Source organism: Orcinus orca, chromosome 1 (genome assembly GCF_937001465.1).
Source record: "Orcinus orca chromosome 1, mOrcOrc1.1, whole genome shotgun sequence".
NCBI classification, from domain to species: domain Eukaryota; kingdom Metazoa; phylum Chordata; class Mammalia; order Artiodactyla; family Delphinidae; genus Orcinus; species Orcinus orca.
In genome coordinates, this window is record NC_064559.1 from 178027696 (window position 1) to 178047333 (window position 19638).

Here is a 19638-nt window from a genome sequence, read left to right on the forward strand (position 1 = left end):
CCCCCGTGTCGGCCACATGCATCCTGCTCTGATGTCTGGCCTCAGGGTCCTCATACCTCAGGGCTTCCATGTGCAGGACAACACACACCTCTAGGAGACGGAGTAAGAGCAGACCTGGAGATTCAGCTCCTCGGGCCACAAGCCCATCTCCCTCCTGGGCTTGAGATGCAGTGGGGTCGTGAGTTGGGAACCTGCACCCTGAGAGCCCATTTATTCAACCAACCAGTGTTTATTTATTGAGCACCAGCTAAGTGCTGGTGCTGGGAATATGGTGTCAAACCAAACAAGTCCCAGCCCTCATAGAGCTTCTACTTTAGTAAGGGAGACAGGTAACAAACACATAAATGTGTGTGTATAATCCTTTGAGGTAGAAAGGAAGGCAGGTCAGGCCCTGAGGAGAAGGCAACAGCAAGGAGGCCGACGTGCTGACACAGAGCAGCCAGTGAGGTCAGGGTCCCTGGGGGCCGGTCGGCCACTGAGAGCACCTGGGCTTTGACCCAGTGGGACAGGAGCCCTTGGAGGGTTTTGAGCAGGGCGGTGAGAGCATCTGACTTACATTTGAAAGGCCTCAGTGAAGGATGTATGTGGAGAATGGGCTACAAGGGCAAGAACTGAGACAAGGAGAGCAGAACGGAGGCTGCTGCAAAGACCCCGGGGGAGATAGAGGTGTTGTGGATCAGGTGTTGCCAGCGAAGCCAGCGAAAAGGTCAGTTTCTGGATCTCATTAAAGTAGAGCTGACAGGAGTTGCTGATCAGTTGGATGGTATGGGGAGGAGCAACAAGAAGGATTAGGCTGGGCTTCCCTGGTGGTGCAGTGGTTGGGAGTCCGCCTGCCGATTCAGGGGACGCGAGTTCGTGCCCCGGTCCGGGAGGGTCCCACATGCCGCGGAGCGGCTGGGCCCGTGAGCCGTGGCCGCTGGACCTGCGCGTCCAGAGCCTGTGCTCCGCAACGGGAGAGGCCACGGCAGTGAGAGGCCCGCGTACCGCAAAAAAAAAAAAAAAAGAAGAACTCGGCCTAGGAAATTCCCCGGCGGTCCAGTGGTTGGGACTCCACGCTTCCACTGCAGGGGGCACAGGAACTAAGATCCTGCATGCCAAGGGCCACGGCCAAAAATAAAAATAAAATTAAAAAAAAGGAAGGATTCAGCCTAAGCAGTTAGGGAAGTGGAGTCGCCCTTTCCCGTGACGGGGCAGACTGCAGGTGAGATGGTTATGGGGCGTGGAAAGCCGGGGTCTGGTTTTGCATGTGTTATGCTCAAGTTCGAGGAGCCTGTGAGACAAAAGGTTTCTGAGTTCAGGGAAAGGTGGAGGTAGGAGCCAGAACTTTGGGGGTCCCCATCAGCACTTGGGGGGCGTTCAAAGCCAGGAGACTAAGGTCAGTGTAGACAGAGGAAGAGTCAGAAGACTGGGCCAGGTTGCAGGCAACTGGGGCTCTGGAGGCAGTGGGGTCCAACAGAGGACACGAGGACCAGCCGTGAGCAGGGGAACCAAGAGGCCTAGTCCTGGAAGCCGATGAGAGTGTTTCAGGAAGGAGGGGGTGAGCAGCGGTGTCTAATGCTGCTGAGAGGTTGAGCAAGATAGGAACTGAGAACCATCTTTTGGATTTGGTGACACGGAGATCAGGGAGAACTTTGGCAAGAGATGTTCCGGTCGACGAAAGACTGGAGCGAGTTCAAGTGAGAAGGGGAGGAGAATGAGTGGTGCTGGTGGGTATAGACAACTCTTCTCAGGAGTTTGGCTCTCCGTGGGGGGCAGGATGAGCTGGAGGGAGATGTGAAGTGAAGGAACGGTTGTTTTTTTAAGCTGGGAGTCAGTATGCTCATGGGAATGATCCCATAGGGACAGTCACGATTCCTTTAGTCATTGGTGATCCCGTGTCCTGTTTGGATGACCCACTCGCCGTATGAAGAGAGGACCACGTTAATGGAAAGAGCTTCACCCATGTGCTGAGCTGGGCCAGACTCACTTCCACCACTTCCAGTTGTGTGACGTCTGAGTGTGTTTCCTCACCAGTAACATGAGATTACAGTCCTTTCCTCCCAGGATGGCTGAGAGTATCAATGAGGGAATACTCAGAGAGAGCCTGGCACAATGCTTAGCACACAGGAGATACTCAACATTACAGAAAACTCCATCAGCCTGATTCTGGTCTTCCAGAAGTTTCCACATCAACGCAGGTGACCTTCACAGTTTCAAAGTGTGCTAAACAGAGAGACAGCAGACTATCTCAGTTTAGCTCATGAAAGGCCAAACGTTTTCAAGGGCAACAGAACTGGGGTAAGTGAATATAATTATGGTGGGTGAGTCCTCCCAGCAGCCGGAGGTGATGGCGGGGTCCGGGCTGAGATGCTGTGATTGCTTGGCCCGTTTGTAAAACACAGGCATGAGCAGGTCAGCCCTGGGGAAGTCTGCTTGAGGTGAAGGGAGAGCAGCCATGGGAGCATTAGAGGGGACGGGAGGCAACTCAGCAAACTCGGGGGAGATGTGGACGTGGAAGACGTCCATCTCTGGCACCCCAGGCAGCTGGCAGAGCTCTCAGCAGGGGTGCCAAAGAGAGCCAGTGCTCAGGGTTGTTTGGGGAAGAGAAGAAGGCACTACCAGACAGCCACGTGTGCTGCAGAGATGCCCTCACCCTGGGTTCGGCGTGGGACACAAAAATGGGGCCAGTGGTAGGGCTGGGAGATGCTTTCAGTCCTCAAGAAGGAGGCAAACGAACAGCGCACCAAGTGCTGTGAAAGGAAATATGCAAAGAGCATTACAGATCCCAGATCAGAGCACCTGACCCTGCCGGGGCAGGCAGGGCACTGGGGCGGCCACACTGCTGGCTGCACTGCTTTCTAGCTGTGCCACCTGGACAAGTCCTCTCCATTCCAAGCCTGGGATTCCACGGGAAAGTCAGACTCAGAGCTGGGGGGAGTTTGACCAGCACCACCTCCTGAGCCTCCACCGTTTCAGGTGGTGGCTTGCAGAGAATGTGCTGGACGGCAACCAACCGAGTCGGACCCCTGACTGGCAGTGGGCAAGGACCAGGGAGGGCGCTCCAGGGTTTCACTGGGAGGGAGGCAGAAACAGTTCATCCTCACACCCATCAGTCAGTGGTCAGCACAGATCTATCTACAAAGCACCCTCCCTGCCGGGCACTGCCAGGCAGGAAGGGGCAGTGGGGTCGTCAGCCACCAGCAGTCGCCCGCACCCAGGGTGAGGGACCAAGGGGAAGACCGCCCAGGAGGCAGTCTTTTTGGAACGGAGCTTTCATTAGCCACATTCCTTCAGGCATATTATGTTTTCCAAAAGCACTTCTCGCCCATCTCGATTCATGAACTCCCTCATGACCCAGACAGATGAATGCTATTATCCCTATTTGTCAGTTTGGGAACCAGGGCCAGAGAAGCTAAGGGACTTGCCTAGCATCACACAGCTTTTCGGTGGCAGACGTAAAGCTAGGACCCCAAGCTTCTCGTAATGTAATTGAAAGCACCTTTTAAACAGTGAAGCGTGACACCCCAGGGCGGTTTCTAGTTAGCTCTTAATGGAGGCTGGGGTGGGTCCTGAGCCTTCCTGCTCTCCCCGCATGCCTGGGAGTCGCTGGACTGCAGGGGGGCACTGGGGTGGTAGGAGTCCTGATGGAGAAGCTACACAGGGTTAGGGAACTCTACTCCAGGTGCGGGATCTGAATTCCAAAGGGCTTTGGAACATGGGTGAGGGAAGGCCATCAGGGTAGGAGGGGCTGTTTTGGTAGAATGGACTCAAGACCTCAAATAACACAAGGGATAAACAGAAGCGCTTCTGTATCACAGATTCACTTTGCTGTACACCTGAAACTAACATTGTAAATCAACTACACTCCAATAAAAAAAATTTTTTTTTTTTTAAAAGAAGCACTTCGAGGGAGATGTGAGCCTCATTCTGGATCATAAAGTGGCTCAGGTCCTCGGTGTGGGGGAGGGCTCTGGGGGCGCCCAGGGTGGAGGAGTGAGCAGGCCCTGGGGGCAGCTGTGTGACCCTAAGAGGCTAGCTTCCCCTCTTTGGCTCCCAGCTCCTCATTTGTCAGCGGAGGGGCTTGCAGTCTCCGGTCTCCAGGGCTGTGTGGCTCTGACACTCTCTTTCTGTGTGGCCTTGAAGATCCCGAGGCTCAGAGGCCTGACTCAGGTGCTCCTCAGGACCGGAATGACCCCTGTATCCTCCTTACAGAGAGAGCCCTGCGGAAGGCTGGGACAGGGACACCCGGCCTCCGGGAATCACTGTGCTGCGCGCCGGCCCCATGCGCGCGCCTCACACACTCTCAGACATTGGGCAGCTCCCTTGTGACTCCGCGAAGCCGACGTGCCCTTTAGAGGTGGGACGAGGCTCCACCGCCAGCTCAGCCTCGCCCCTCCCAGCGCTCCTGAGAAAGGCGGGGTGTGGGGGGGACAGATCTGATAGGAAAGCCCCCCAGCCCCTGGCTTCCTAGCGTGGGGTAGGTCGCCTCTCTCAGCCTCGGCTCCTTATCCGTGGAGGGACGCCCATCGTGAGGGGGCTGCCTTGAGGATTAGACGGTTAAACGCGTAGAAATGGAGCTCCCTGCGGCCCCGGAGAGTCTCCACTCTGGGCTCCGGCTGTGTGCTCTGCTCATCGCCATCGCACAGTCTCTCACCGTCCGTGGTAGAGGAATCGGAATTCGGGACTGGCTTCTGTACCACGGATCCAGGCCCCGCTAGCTTTGGGGGACGCGCAGGCCGCCCCAGGAAGCAGGTCTGCGTGTGCACAGATCCACGTGGCTCGGCCTTCCCAGCACGGAGGGCCGGGGTGAGGAGGGTGGGAAGGGAAGGGGCGCAGTGTCGGGAACCGCAGGCCCGCCCAGCAGAGCCCGCCGCCCCCTCGAGGGCAGGCCCCTCCCCCCGCTGGCCGCCGCGGGGCCGCGGGCCATACCAGGGCCCACGCGCGGGCGGGCGCACAGGGCAGCATTGTCTGCAGCGCTGGGCACCCTCTCGTTTGCATAGCCACGTGAAGAATGCGAGGGAGGGAGCGGGCGGGGCTGTCCCTGCGGAGGGGGTCTGGGTCGGGGGTGCAAGGAGGCCAGGGTCTGCGGCGGGACCCTGCCTTCCCCCAGTGCAGTCCGGCAAAGGGCGCGTGGGCTGCTGGGGTTGGAGGGGGCGCCGGGGGGCTGGCGGGAGCGGGGTTGTGACATTCCCCTGTACCCACGCCTGGCGAGCCGAACTGAACGTGAGGGGATTGCTAATGAGGTCGAGGAGAGTTAAACATTCCCCTGCTGCAGGGGGCTGAGCTGGGACGGGAGAGAGGAGGGGAGGTGGGGCGCTCGGAGGGGGCAGCCTGAACCCCGGGAATGTGCAGAGGCCACTGCTCCCCCCCAGGCTGTTCTGGAGCTGGGGGCTCAGGGGCCTGTGCCTCAGGCCCCAGCAGGAGCTGCTAAGCCAGCCAGCAAGGGGATTAAAGGGGCTGAACAGTCTGCCTTCCTTCAGGCTGATCCCAGAAGGTTGGTGCTGTCTCCCACCTCCCTGCCAGGCTCCTTGCTGGCTGGTGGCCAGCCCTGTCCCAGCCTTCATGGGGTCCCTCTTCTGCCCCCCTCAGATCTCAAACAGATCCCACGCTGAGTCTGGCCTCTGCTGTTTCTGATACACATGGGCCCCAGGTACCAAGGACCCCCACTCCCCAACACCCCTCCCCAACCCAGTCTCTCCATAGCTGACCTCAGAACCCGCTCCAAAAAGTTCTCCCCAGTGTCTAACCCTAGTCTTACCTCCTGCAAACTGGAATTCCATTTTCTTTCTGTCCTGCGGTCAGAGGACAGAAAACCCCAAGGGTCACATCAGCAGTGCAAGGGCAAAGTCCATCATCTCAGTGCTGGTGTCTGGGATAGGAATTAGGAGAATTTTAGGGCACTCTTATCAGGCTCCTAAAGGGGTTTCCCTAGGGGAAAGGCCCTGAGAGCCAGCCGGGGGTCACTCCTCCCAGCCCCTCCCTTCTCCATCCCTGGGGAGGGGCACCACCTTGGCCACGCCCCACCCCCCACCCCCCAGGGGCTGGGCAGGAGCTTTGCTGGGGACCTTGCCCTGGCTTAGGTGGCGGCTGTGGGCGGGCCCCTGGCCTTTCCAGCTCAGGCCTCCCCCAGCATTCTAGAGCCTGAAGCCACCGCCTTTGCTGCTGCCACTGCAGGGCTGTCACCTCTCCTTCTCAGCCTCTGACCACTTGCTGCACCCCACCCCCAACCCAGCTGCTCCTGTCACCTGGCCATGACCTCGGCCCCCCCAGGGACCCTGGCCCAGCCCTGAGCCCTGGAACCCCTATCCCCTCCCCTGGGCCATGGCCAACTCAGGTCTTCAGCTCCTGGGCTACTTCCTGGCCCTGGGTGGCTGGGTGGGCATCATTGCCAGCACAGCGCTCCCGCAGTGGAAGCAGTCCTCCTACGCAGGCGATGCCATCATCACCGCCGTGGGCCTCTACGAAGGACTCTGGATGTCCTGCGCCTCCCAGAGCACCGGTCAGGTGCAGTGCAAGCTCTATGACTCGCTGCTTGCCCTGGAAGGTAGGCCTCATGCCCACTGGGATGGGGAGGTGGATATGGGGCTGGGAGGTCCGGAGCAAGCTTTCCCACGGTCTGCTGTCTGCACCGGGCTGCCCTCTGCAGCCCCTGCCTCCCGTGCACTCATGAAGATCCAGGCCAGCCTGGCCCTCCTGGGGGCAGGGGCTCTAGGTTCCAGCAGCCATGGGTCCACATGCCAGCTCTTCCACTGTAACCTTGAAGGAGTCACTGACCCTCTCTGTCCTCCTCTGGAAAGGGGACTAGGACTTTCACAGGACTCTGGGTCAGAGGAGACGAGTGCCCGGCACTCAGAGGCTCTAAGTCAAGACCCTTCCCTCCATTTCTCTCCATACTCTGCAGATACACTGTGCACACACACCTACTTGCCAGTCCTGCCTTGTAGACGAGTATGCCGGCACCCGGGTACACCTACCCACACGCACAGACACACAGCCACACACGTGCACATGCAGGTCCGCACCCAGGCGCTTGGGCACACGGTGGCTCTCCTCCCCCGGGGTGTAGGGGTTGAGCCTGACAAGCTGACTCGTAAACAGGCGCCACTGCAGCTCTACCCCTGGCTGGGGGCCGGCCCGCCTGCCCTCCGCCCCGGGGCCGCACAGGCCTGAGCTGGGCTGCTGTCACATGGCCCCCACCACTCCGGACCAGGCAGGTCATCTGGCCTCCCTCAGGGACCCAGATCCCCTGAGCTGCCCCCCAGGCCCGGGACTGACGCCGGCAGCAGGCATACAGCTACCATGGGTGACTCAAAGGGCACAGGGGAAGGTAACTAGAGTCGGAATGGACAATGGGGGAGGCATCCCTGTCCAAGGGCCAACCTGGGCCGAGCTGGGCCTCAGACACCCTGGGTCCTCTTTCTGGTGAATCTGAAAGGCCTGAGGAGAAACTGCCCCCCGCTGCCTGGGAGGGGTGGGCCCCAAAGGGAGGCGCCTGGCCGGAAGCAGCTGATGGGAGAACTCATACCAGCCTGTCACCACACACGACCTGGCAGAACCTGCCAGGGAGAGCGAACGGTGGGGTTAAATGGTGAGGCTCAGCCTCCACACTCTGCCCTCACGCCCTGTAGTCACCTGAGCCCTCAGGATCCCCTCACACCTGCCGCAGGTAGTAGCCCAGGAGGAGCGTCCTGCTCTAGCTCCCGCCCCTCCCATCTTGGGCTCCTCCCACCCGCCCACTTCTCCCGCTCCCCGCTCAGACCCTCCCACCCCAACCAGGTCACATCCAGTCAGCGCGAGCCCTGATGGTGGTGGCCGTGCTCCTGGGCTTCGTGGCCATGGTCCTCAGTGTCATCGGTATGAAGTGCACCCGGGTCGGAGACAGCAACCCCACCGCCAAGGGCCGAGTGGCCATCGCTGGGGGTGCCCTATTCCTCCTGGCAGGTGAGTGCCTGGCTCCTCCTCCATCCTCTTGACCGTGGCAGGTAGCCCCATCCTGGGGGGCCCTCTGGAGGCCAGAGCAGAGCTGAAATCCCCCCGCCCACCCTGTCCTTAGGCCTCTGCACTTTGACGGCCGTCTCGTGGTATGCCACACTGGTGACCCAGGAGTTCTTCAACCCCAGCACACCCGTCAACGCCAGGTGAGCACCAGGGCATGGCTTGGGCCAGGGAACAGGCTGGGCCTCCCACTCCACCTCCTCTGGGACCACTGGCCTTTGTCCAGCAGGGCACTTGGAGGGGGAAACAGGGGACGGACGAGCCCCAGGTGCTGTTACTGAGAAGCTCTCTGGAGTGGGGAGCAGCTGTGGCTGGGCCCTGAATGCCACCCCAGTAGCTAAATGCTGTGGCTCTGGATTTAAATCCCAGCTCTGCACCGGCTGGCTGTGTGACTGGCAAGTTCCTTAACCTTTCTGTGCCTGGTTTCCTCCCCTGTAAAAGGCAGCTAGGACCGAGGACGGAGCTCAGTGTGGTTGTGAGGGTTCTGTGAGATGGTGCAGGTAAGGGACTTAGCACAGTGCCTGGACTGTTATTTCTGTAGGAGGCACAGTGACTTTGGGCCGGAGAGATGAGGCTGGAGAAGTCCTAAGGGCAGATGGCAGAGGGCCTTGCAGCCATAGGAAGGTTTTTTTCCGTGTCCTGGTGTGGAAGGCAGGACAGTCCCTCTGGCTGTGGTGTGCAGAATGGTGGTGAGGGAGCAAGGCCAGTAAGGTGCTGATGAAAAGGTCTGGAGCAGAGGGCTTGGGGCCAGGGGCTAGCAGTGGAGAGTAGGCCCAGAGATATTTAGGAGCTAGAGTGGTCAGGACTTATAAGGCCAGTGTATGGGGGCCGAATAGGGAGCTCTGTGAAGGACCTGGCCCCTCCCTTACCTCTCAGCTCTGTGGGGAGCAGAGAATGGGATAGTCTCAACCCCAAACATCCCAACAGGCCTTGGGTCCTGGGGTGGAAGGAGAATGAGAAAAGAGATGCCTGGGTTGTTGCAGTCAGGAGGGCTCCCTGGAGGAGGCAGCAGAGTGGAGAGGGGGAGGAAATGAAGACTTCAGGAGTGAGGTTCATTCCCTGGGGCTGGCAGCTCTAGCCATGAAAACCTGCCAAGCAAGAGGTAGCTCTGCTCAGAGATACCTGGGGAGCAAGCTGGTGCTTGCTCCTGTCCCTTCAACACTCCGCAAGGCTGCCTGAGTTGCAGGTCCTGTGCTGGGCCCTGGGGACATGGATGAATCCGGTGCTGTCTGCCCTCAAGTTGCTCCCCAGGGAGCCAGACAAACAAGGAACTGAACAGCCACCCAGTGAGAGTCAGCGCCAGGTGGCGAGCGGAGGGGGGTCAGGGGAAGCCTTCGGAGAAGGTAGCATCTGAACTGGGCCCTGGAGGCGGAGCACCGGAGGCGAGACGCTCCGGCAGGGGGCGCCTCGTGCAAAGGCACAGAGGTGGGGGGACCCGAACGCTGCAGAGGGGCCGCCGGGCTGGCCCGCTGGGCTTGTGGGTGGAAAGGCTGGAGTGCCAGGTGGAGCCGGCGGAGGAGTCTGGCCTTCTCCAGAGGGCGGCGGGAGCCCGGTGGCGAGTTCCGTGGGCCAGACCGTGACCGAGAGAGGTGGCAGGACTGCCCCTCCCTCCTCTCTCCGACGGGCCTGGCGGGCCCCCCCACGCCCCCTCATCTGGCCGGAGGAGGAAAGGGGCTCGAGGCTGCGCGGAGCAGCCCAGCCTGAGCTGGGTCGCACCGGGTGGTGTTGATGTGATGGGGCAGGGGCGGGAGGAAAGATGAGCGCTCATCCCAACTTACCGGGCAAGTCCGAGGACGCTTGTGAGGCCCCAGCCTCAGCTCCCCACGTCCAGCCCGCCCTCTGCTCTGCCAGGGCGGAGGCCGGGAGCCCCCGGGGAAGGGCGGGGCGGAGGCGCAGGCACACCTGATGGCGTCCTCCACCCCTTGCAGGTACGAGTTTGGTCCAGCCCTGTTTCTGGGCTGGGCCGCCGCCGGCCTGGCCATGCTGGGCGGCTCCTTCCTCTGCTGCACGTGCCAGGAGCCCGAGAGATCCAACAGCAGCCCGCAGCCCTACCGGCCCGGCCCCACGGCGGCTGCCCGAGAGTATGTCTGAGCCCCGCGCAGCATCCGCCGGCCCCTGCCAGCACCCCGGGCGGGGCCAGGAGGGCGCAGGGTGTCCCCCCAGCTCGGTTAGGTTCTGAGCAACTTGTCCCCAACCCAGGCACCCACCCTGCGCTCTGAGACTCAGACCCAGACACTCAGAGAGAGGTGGGAGGCAGGCCCCAGCCCTCAGGCGCACACGCACGGCCGGCACAGGTGCAAGCACGGCACGGACCTGTCCACACCCCGGCCAGCTGCAGTCCCTTTCACGACCACTTATTTACTCACTGACAGGCTGTGTGAGTGTCTTCTCTGTGCTGGGCCTCGAGGACACAGCAGTAAAGACAAGCTGGGTGCCCAGTGCCCTGGGGTGACCAGAGCCCATCGCCTCCCCCGGCCCATGGACTCCTCACAGCAACCCCACGGAGGCAGTGCCGGGGGACCAATGTCCCCCACTTACACACGAGGAAACAGGTTCAGAGAGACCAGAAGGCCTGGCCCTGCTGCCTCTGAATTCAGGTTTTGCAGTATGTCTAGTACTGCATGGACATCCACACAGATGGCTAAGCCAGGCCATGTCACCCCTGCCCCAGAAATGGGCCCCGGCAGGGCTGCTGTGAGCCGCATTGGCCAGTCCCTGGGTCCGTGCCTGAACCCCATAGCCCCTGCCACCCCCCACTGCCTGCTGCTCCCCCCGCTAACCAGCTCTCCTCTCTTTTGACTTTCAGACCAGTTGTTAAATTGTCTGCCTCCACCAAGGGCCCCCTGGGTGTGTAATGTCCAGGTTCCCCAGCCTGGCTCTGTCCCACTGCCACACCTAGACCGGGTGCTTGGTATCTTTTGGAAAGAAAAGTGAACATCCAGCCCTGAGTGTGGTGTCATTTGATCTGTCCCTGGTATGATGAGGGTGGGGCCTGGCTCAGAGAGGTCAGAGCTGGTCCCTGGGGTCCTTGGGCACAAAGAGAGGGAGACAGATCCAGTGTGGGTTACACAGCGCATCCAAGCGGATCAGGAACCTCCCTAGCTGTCCTTGGGTCGGCACCAGGACCTCCTTGATTGGAGACCCCCAGTCAAGGGAAAATTAACCCAGATCAGCCCCTGCCCTCATGCTCAGGCCTCTTCCATCCCAGACATCCTCCCGGGACCCTGAGTCTCTCTCTGGCCTCTGCCCTCTGTCTCTCCTGACTGGAAAGAGCTGGCCACAGCTCTTGGAAAGAACTGTCCCTTGCCTTCCCCTGCCCTCAGCCAGCTCTGTCCTGGCTTCCTCCACCACCTGTCCTGGGACGTCTCCCACCAAGTCACCAGATCCTAAGGATGCAGCTCAGCCTTCTCCCCTGACGTGCCTCTGAGAGGTGGTCAGACAAGATGACTATCGCGCATGCACTCTCCAGGAGAAGGTAGGGGTGGGAGGGGAGAAGCAGATGGCAGAGCTGCTGTGGGATTGTCCACAGGCGCCCCAGCGTGGCAGCGGCTGCACGTATACAGGGGCGTCTCAGGGGCTGGAGGGGGTGGGCCCCTGAGCCCTGGCCCCCGGAACTGTGAGCGAGAACTACAGAAGAGTGTCTCTGGGTGCCTGACGCTATAAAGCAGCGGCTCTTGGCGCGCACATTCGAGTCACCTGGGGAGCTGATGCCTAGCTCACCCCCCACCCCAGGTGTCCCAACCTAATGGGACTGAGGTGGACCTGGGCATCTGAGGTCAGCAGCACTGAGGGTACTTCTGTGAGGCCTGAAGTTTGGGGCTGGGGGGGCCACATTTCTTGCCCCTCTGAGGGGGGGGGTCTCATGTCCAAGAAGAGGCGGGACAGACGAGAGGAAGCCCATTTCCCTCTGCCTTTCCTGGGACCAGGCCGTTTCATGAGATCCACACACCCTCTCAAGAAATAAACCCCTTTTGGCTGAAACAATTGTGCGTTTGATTTCTGTCACACACAGCCAGAAGAGCCCCGACTAATGCCAAATTTGGAACCTAGAAAGTGAGCGTCGCAGTGAGGGCTCCTGTTCCAGGTGTCGCTGAGCAGGTGGGGTGTGGAGCCCAGAGGCTGGCCTCTCTGTCCCAGGCGGGGGATTCGGACACCCTCACTATCTGGTCAGGAAGCGGTTGGCTGGGAAACCACGTGTCATCTCTTGCGGTTCAGGGACCACCAGAGGCTTGGGACTTGGTAGGAAAATGTCGGGATAGAGTGTGCTGGCTGCTTCAGAGATAGGCTGTGAGAGAGACAAGCTCTGGGCCAGCAGGCAGCATGAAGGCAGGGTGGAAACAAGCTTCCGTGTGATCCTTCGTGAAGAGAAAACTTTTGTGGCTATAGCCAGAGATTGGAGAGCTGGAGAGTCAGCTGACCACTCACAACCCAATCAGTACACTGATTAACAACGGAGTGGGGTCCTGGCAATGGGAGGATGCCTGGGAAAAGTTTAGAGTTTGCAGCTAGAAGAGTTTGGGAGGCCTGATCCCCTCCCCCATGCCCCCAGTCTCTCCTCTTTCAAATGTCTACATCACAGTCACCTCGGCTGCCAACCTGTGACAGGGCGAACTGTCCAGCTTTCCTGTTTCCTGTCTCAGCCTCAAGGCTAGAGGGCTGAGAGGAGACCCAGGAAGGTGGGTCAAAGGGCATGATCCTAAAGCTTGCGCTGTTGTTTCTTAGCAGAGTTCCTCCAAGAATGAAATTGGCAAGCCATAAAAGACGGTTTGGGGAGGGATATACCTGTGCCCTCAGCCCCGAAGGAAAGCCCAAGTACCGTGGCAACAGGTGTTCAGCTAAGGGGAGTGAACTGGGAGCTGGAGCAGCTGACCAGTGCACTCATCTATTGCCTGAACCTGAGAATATGGATAGGAACTGAGTATCAGATGATGTCAAGGAATTATGGTTAATTTTGGGTTATATGTATTGTTTATTTTATGTGATAACGACACTGTGGTTATTATTTTTTTAAGCCTTGTCTGTCAGAGGTGCACACTGAAACAATATAATGGCTGGATTTGCTTTAAAATACTCTAGGAATAGAAAGGTCAGGGGCAGGAGAAATTATAAAATAAGATTGGTAAATGCCAGTGGTACTTAGGGGTTCACTCCGCTCTTCTGCACGCATGTGTGCGTGTGTTTGCGCAAATGAAAAAAATCTAAAGGTTAAAAATACGTCTAAGTTTGGGCTTCCCTGGTGGCTCAGTGGTTGAGAGTCTGCCTGCCGATTCAGGGGACACAGGTTCGTGCCCTGATCCGGGAGGATCCCACATGCCACAGAGCGGCTAGGCCCGTGAGCCATGGCCGTTGAGCCTGCGCGTCCGGAGCCTGTGCTCCGCAACGGGAGAGGCCACAACAGTGAGAGGCCCGCGTACCGCAAAACAAACAAACAAACAAAAATACGTCTAAGTTTTACTGGTTGTATAATTTAGTATCCTCCCTGCTGACCACTAGAATAAAGGTGATGAATAGAGACTCTTGCTACTCAGAGCACAGCTCTCCAACCACAGGATTCGCATCCCCTGGAAACTTGTTAGAAATACAGAATCTCAGGCCCCACCCCAGACTAGGTGAAACAGATTCAGCATTTTAAGGAGACCTCCAGGTGAATCCTACACACACTGAAGTTTGGGCTAGGGAGAACTGTGTGTTGCTTCTCCTTTTCTAGATTTCAACTGAGAATTGCAACTGAGCTACCATTGAATACTGGATGTAATGAAAGTGGTTCAATTTAAGATTTTGCCTAGAGTTGGCCAATCTTATGGGGAACCACAACGAAACCTGATCCAGGCGACACTGGCCATGGAGAATGGACAACACCCAAAGCAGTGCTTCCTGACCTTTTCCCCTCGTAGAGCACATGAAAACAATATTTAATTCAATTTATGAGACCATTGCAGGCAATTTTATTCTGGACAACAGTCTTGTTGAAAACAACTAAAAATGTGGAGGAAACTGATTCATTTTGCTGTACAGCAGAAATTAACACAACATTGTAAATCAACTATACTTCAATACAATTTTTTTAAAAAGAAGAAAAAAGTGTTGAGGAAAGGGTAAACAATTCTTCAAAGCATCAAAGGGCTGACACGATGCTATGGAATCACAGAGTCAAAACCCGAAGCACTGCCTCTCCCTCTCTGTGCCGTGGCCCATGTGGTCACCGCAAAGCTGAAGAGTCCTTGGCTGGCAGGGTCAGGGATTGGTTACGTATAAGGGGATTGAACAAATAAGTAAATACACTGAAAATAATGGGAGCCAGGCTTCTCATTGTCAGAGAACGGATTTACAAAGATGGAAACGAGGAAGACTAGAATAAATCTTGTGGAGTTGGATTGGAATTGGAGGTATCTGGATGAACACACAGCTTTTTATATATGTAGATAAATGTAGAAATAGATAGTTGTGTGTGTATGTACATGTGTGCGATATACATACACAGAGCCTTCTGTAACCATGGATGCGGACCTGGAAAGATGGAGAGCCGACTGCACTACATTTTTTTATATAAGGGACTTGAGCATCCGGGGATTTTCGGTATGGTTGTGGTTGGTGGGGGAGGGGGCTGGGTGTCCTGGAACCAATCCCCCATGGGTGCTGAGGGTCGACTGTACATATATCTGTGAGCTCTATCCCCTAGACAGGCCAAGAACAATGAGCCCCAGGGGCAAACCCATATCTTGATTTCTGAATACCATTCTCTACTAAAAGGTAGCAGAACTCCAGGGAGAAATGGCGGATTCAAGGGCTGGGGTAAGGAGAGTACAAAATAAACTTGGATCATCTCGTTCTAGAAAGTAAGAACGTGCTCAAGGAATGATGGTGACATGTCTAAAGGATACAGAAGCCAGACTAAAGGGGTTCCCTCTGGCTTCATCTGAAACAATTTGAGTATCAAAGTAAATAATAACAGTAATGGATTTTAACTCCATGAATAAAAAAATAAGAATCCACTAGTCCATACTGATATAAATAAATAAATAAGTGGGTAAGAAGAAAAAGCTCTACAGTAAAATGCCAAGTAATATATTAACTAAGAAGTACAAAATATTTAACTTTGCAGTGATGAACATAGCAGGCATATCTTAAATGATAAGAGTTAACACCACCCGTAATCGGACAAGGCAAAACTGTGTGTCCCTCGATACAATGCACTGAGAAGAACACAGCATCATTTATGTGATATTCCTGCTAAAGGTGCGTAAACTGAGTCTACTTCAGATGGACAAATACAAATTGAGGTTATTCTGCAAAATAACCGCCAGTACCCTTGAAAACTGTCAAAGTTACGAAAGACAAGCAAAGACCGGGGAGACTGAAGAGATATTACAGCTACACGCAATGAATCATCTTGGACCTATAAAGGACATTCTTGGGACAACCAGTGAAATTTGAATGGTGTCTGTGGTTGAGATGATAGTACTATATCAAAGTTAGTTCACTGTGAACAGATGGTTTTGTAGGACATTGTCCTTGTATTTTAGGAAATCACACACAAGTACTAGAAGAATAATGAGGCATCAGGAAAAAAATATGCATAAATACACATGAAGAAAGAGTCACAAGGCAAATCGTTGCAGTATAATATTAATTAGGTAATCTAAGTGAAGGGCATGCAGGAATGCTTTGACCTATTCTTGCAATTTTTCTCTAAAGTTTGAAATTATCTCAAGATTGAAATTTTTTTTTTTTTTTTTTTTTTTTGCTGTACCTGGGTCTCTCACTGCTGTGGCCTCTCCCGTTGCGGAGCACAGGCTCCGGACGCGCAGGCTCAGCGGCCATGGCTCACGGGCCTAGCCGCTCCACGGCATGTGGGATCTTCCCGGACCGGGGCACGAAGCCGTGTCCCCTGCATCGGCAGGCGGACCCCCAACCACTACGCCACCAGGGAAGCCCAAGATTGAAAGTTTTTTTAAAAAAGTCTAAGGGAAAGCTAGAATACTGGAAAGCTACTCTTCTAAGAGGGCACTTGAAAATGCCTCCAAAGATGGAGATGGAAATGAAAGCTTTGAACTCACCTACGATGAAAACAAAATCTTTATTTCACCTTCATTTTTGAGAGATGATTTTGCTGGGTATATAATTCTGGGTTGACTTCCCCCATCCTTTTCAGTACTTTATAGATGTCATGCTAGTGCTTTCTAGCTTACATAGTTTTTAAATGAAAACCCTGCTGTAGCTCTTATTTATTTATTTTTGTTTTTTGCGGTACGCAGGCCTCTCACTGTCGTGGCCTCTCCCGTTGCGGAGCACAGGCTCCGGACGCGCAGGCTCAGCGGCCATGGCTCACGGGCCCAGCCGCTCCGCGGCATGTGGGATCTTCCCGGACCGGGGCACGAAGCCGTGTCCCCTGCATCGGCAGGCGGACTCTCAACCACTGCGCCACCAGGGAAGCCCTGTAGCTCTTATTTTTGCTCCTTTGTTTCTCTCTGGCTGCTTGTCATATTTTCTCCATCTCTGGTTTTCAGAAGTTTGACCATGAAGTGCCTGGGTGTGTTTTTTCCTCTGTGTTCATTTTGCTTGGGGTTTTCTGAGCTTCCTGGATCTGTGGTTTTTTTACCTTTCACTGACTTTGGAAAATTTGCAGCCATTATTTTCCCAAACATTTCTTCTGCTACATTTTTCCTGTCTTCATCTGCTACTTTTCCTGTCTTCATCTGCTACTTTTCCTGTCTTCATCTGCTACTTCAGTCACATGCTTAATATTGTGTCACAGCTCTTCGAGAGTCTGTTGTTTTTTCCATGTTTTCCTAGAAGCTAGGAAGGTCAAAATTGTTTGTATAATTTCTACCAACTTACCAAGTTCATGACTTTTTGCTCTGCTGTGTCATCATTTGATAAGCACATCTAATCAATTCCTCATTTCTGATGATAGTGGGCTGCTGATACCTGGAGTGCTTAGTTTGAGACCTGGAATCCAGAGTTTTTCTTAGTGTTCCTGAGCTTTAGCATTCAACACTTCCTGCATGCCTGCATGCCTGCACAAGAGGGAATCTGTCTCCATGCTCCTGACCCTTCCCCAGCAGCAGCTGGCCGTTGCTCGCTTTATGACGCAAGGCTCATGTTGGTGGCAGGGAGTTTTTCTCAGTTCTGCTTCAGTCTTAGTCATAGACAGGCCCTGTGCACATGCACATCTGAACTCTGCCTCGTAATGACAGTGGGGCTTGCGGGGGAGGGAGTTTCCTGCCCTCCCATCAGGCAGCAGACTTCTGTTTTGTATCTGTTCAGGATCCTAGTAATGAGTTTCCTACTTTTCTCTAGTGTAAGGCAGCTTTTCCTTCTACCCCATCTCAGAGGTAGGCAGCCTTGGTTTAGGACCTCTTTCTTTGCTTTTCATTCCTTTTTTATCCTAATATTCCAAATGGGATCATTATCTTCGGCTTGTTAGTGCAGGTCTGCTGCTTGTGAATGTTCTCCATTTTTGTCTCAAAATGTCTTTTTTTCACCTTCATATCCTACTGTGTATAGAATCCTAGACTGACAATTATTTTCTTTCAGGTTGCTGAAGATATCGTTTTACTACTCTGAAACTATAATTTTACTATTTTCTGGCATCCATTGTTTCTGTTGAGGAATGAAATGGCTTAAATGTCTCTCCTCTGAAAGTAATTTTTTTCCCCTGGTTCCTTGTAATATATCCTCTTTTGCTTTTTTTTTTTAAAAATTGTGGTACCATTTTTGATGTGTTTAGATGTGGATTTCTTTTTATTTAACCTCTTTGGAATTCTTGATTCTTTTTTTTTTTTTTTTTTGCGGTACGCGGGCCTCTCACTGTTGTGGCCTCTCCCGCTGCAGAGCACAGGCTCTGGACGGGCAGGCCCAGCCGCCATGGCTCACGGGCCCAGCCGCTCACGGCACGTGGGATGTTCCCGGACCGGGGCACGAACCCGCGTCCCCTGCATCGGCAGGCGGACTCTCAACCACTGCGCCACCATGGAAGACCTTGACTCTTTCTTTTGGTGTTTCCCCCTCTCCCCACCCCCGTCATTTCTGACTGAGTCTCAGCCATTATCTCTTCAGTTTTCTCATTTTTTCTTTCTTCTGTGACTCCAGTTACAGACTGGTTGATTTTCTTACTATATTCTCTATCTCTTAGGTTTTAGCCTCTATTTTCCCCTTTTTTTATTTTCTGTACTTCATTACAGATGATTTCCTTCAACTATCACTCAGTTAACTAATATTTTATTATTTTTTTAAGTTTTATTTTTTGGCCACGCTATGCGGCTTGCACGACCTTAGTCCCCCGACCAGGGATGGAACCCAGGCCCTTGGCAGTGAAAGCGCTGAGTCCTAACTACTGGACCATCAGGGAATTCCCTAATTTTATCTTCAACTGTGTTTAATCAGCTTCTGAACCTGTTCATTGATTTCTTTGGTGTATTGTATTTTTATGTTCTCAGATTTCCACCTGGTTAATCTTTTAAAATCTGCTGTGTCAATTTAAACAGTCTCTGGTTCCCTTCTTTATGAAATTTATTTCCCCACCTTCCTGGAGGCTGAAAGTTCAAGATCTAGGTGTCAGAGTTGGTTTCACTCTGAAGCTTCTCTCTTTAGATTGTAGAAGGCTCTCTTCTTCTGGTGCCTTCATGGTCCTTCCTTGTGTGTGTCCATGTCTTAATCTCCTCTTTTTATAAGGACATCAGGTAGATTGGATTAAGCCTCACCTCCTTGACCTCATTTAACCTTACCTCTTTAAAGACTCTATGTCCCAATAAGTCACATTTGGCAGCACTGGGGTTAGGATTTAAATACATGAATTTGGGTTGGAGAGGGTCACAATTCAGCCCATAACACCTTCTAAAATGTTCAAGCTTCTCCTTTTATCTAATGAATGTAGTAAACGCAGTCGCTTTACATTCTGTGTCTGGTATTTTCGGTATTTGGGCTTCCTGTGGGTCTTTTGCCATTGTCTGCTGTTTCTGCTGGTCCTTGTTCATGATGACTTGTTTCCTTGTAGACCCAGTTATCTTTGAATATATGCTTGATTTGGCACTTGGAAAGTATCTGTAGAAATAATTCAAAGCCTAGGATTATATAATTTTCCACAGATAATATTTTATTTGCTTTAGCTTGGTGCCTGGGGTGGGGGGAGTGGAACCAGCAATTCAGGATCAACTTTATCCAAGTTTAGGGCTTGAGATTTCTGGGCCCCCACCTGACTCCAAGTCAGGTTGCAATCTATGTGAGGGTTGGTTTAATTTACTACCACGGTACAACCATTCAAAGTCCTCCTCTCAAATCGTGAGGTAGTGTACAAGGGTTCACACAATTGGTGGGCCCAGACTCCAGATTTTTTCCTCTAGCACAGTACTGCTGCCTCTTCCAGACCAGCAAACTTTTTTTTTTTTTTTTTTTGCGGTACGCAGGCCTCTCACTGTTGTGGCCTCTCCCATTGCAGAGCACAGGCTCCAGACGCGCAGGCTCAGCGGCCACAGCTCACGGGCCTAGCTGCTCCATGGCATGTGGGATCTTCCTGGACCGGGGCACGAACCCGTGTCCCCTGCATTGGCAGGTGGACTCTCAACCACTGCACCACCAGGGAAGCCCGGACCAGCAAACATTTAAACTTCCAGATCAGCTGACAATCAGTGGGTAAGAGCTTTTATAGGTGAAGGGAGGGGGCTA

General features: G+C 54.4%; 2 protein-coding genes across 2 annotated transcripts; one reads left to right on the forward strand and one right to left on the reverse strand.

The window, feature by feature from the left end:
* Window positions 1–3572: 3572 nt before the first annotated feature.
* Window positions 3573–9911, reverse strand: LOC125961397 (translation initiation factor IF-2-like). Its single transcript, XM_049699162.1, has 2 exons — window positions 9753–9911; window positions 3573–5848 (listed from the first exon to the last, which is right to left on the reverse strand). Exon 2 carries the CDS (start codon window positions 5541–5543, stop codon window positions 4485–4487), a length of 1059 nt encoding a protein of 352 aa, XP_049555119.1. The 5' UTR covers window positions 5544–5848; window positions 9753–9911; the 3' UTR covers window positions 3573–4484.
* Window positions 5859–10915, forward strand: CLDN19 (claudin 19). Its single transcript, XM_033421959.2, has 4 exons — window positions 5859–6523; window positions 7756–7920; window positions 8033–8117; window positions 9903–10915. The coding sequence occupies exons 1-4, from the start codon at window positions 6301–6303 to the stop codon at window positions 10063–10065; spliced, it is 636 nt and encodes a 211-aa protein (XP_033277850.1). The 5' UTR covers window positions 5859–6300; the 3' UTR covers window positions 10066–10915.
* Window positions 10916–19638: the final 8723 nt, after the last annotated feature.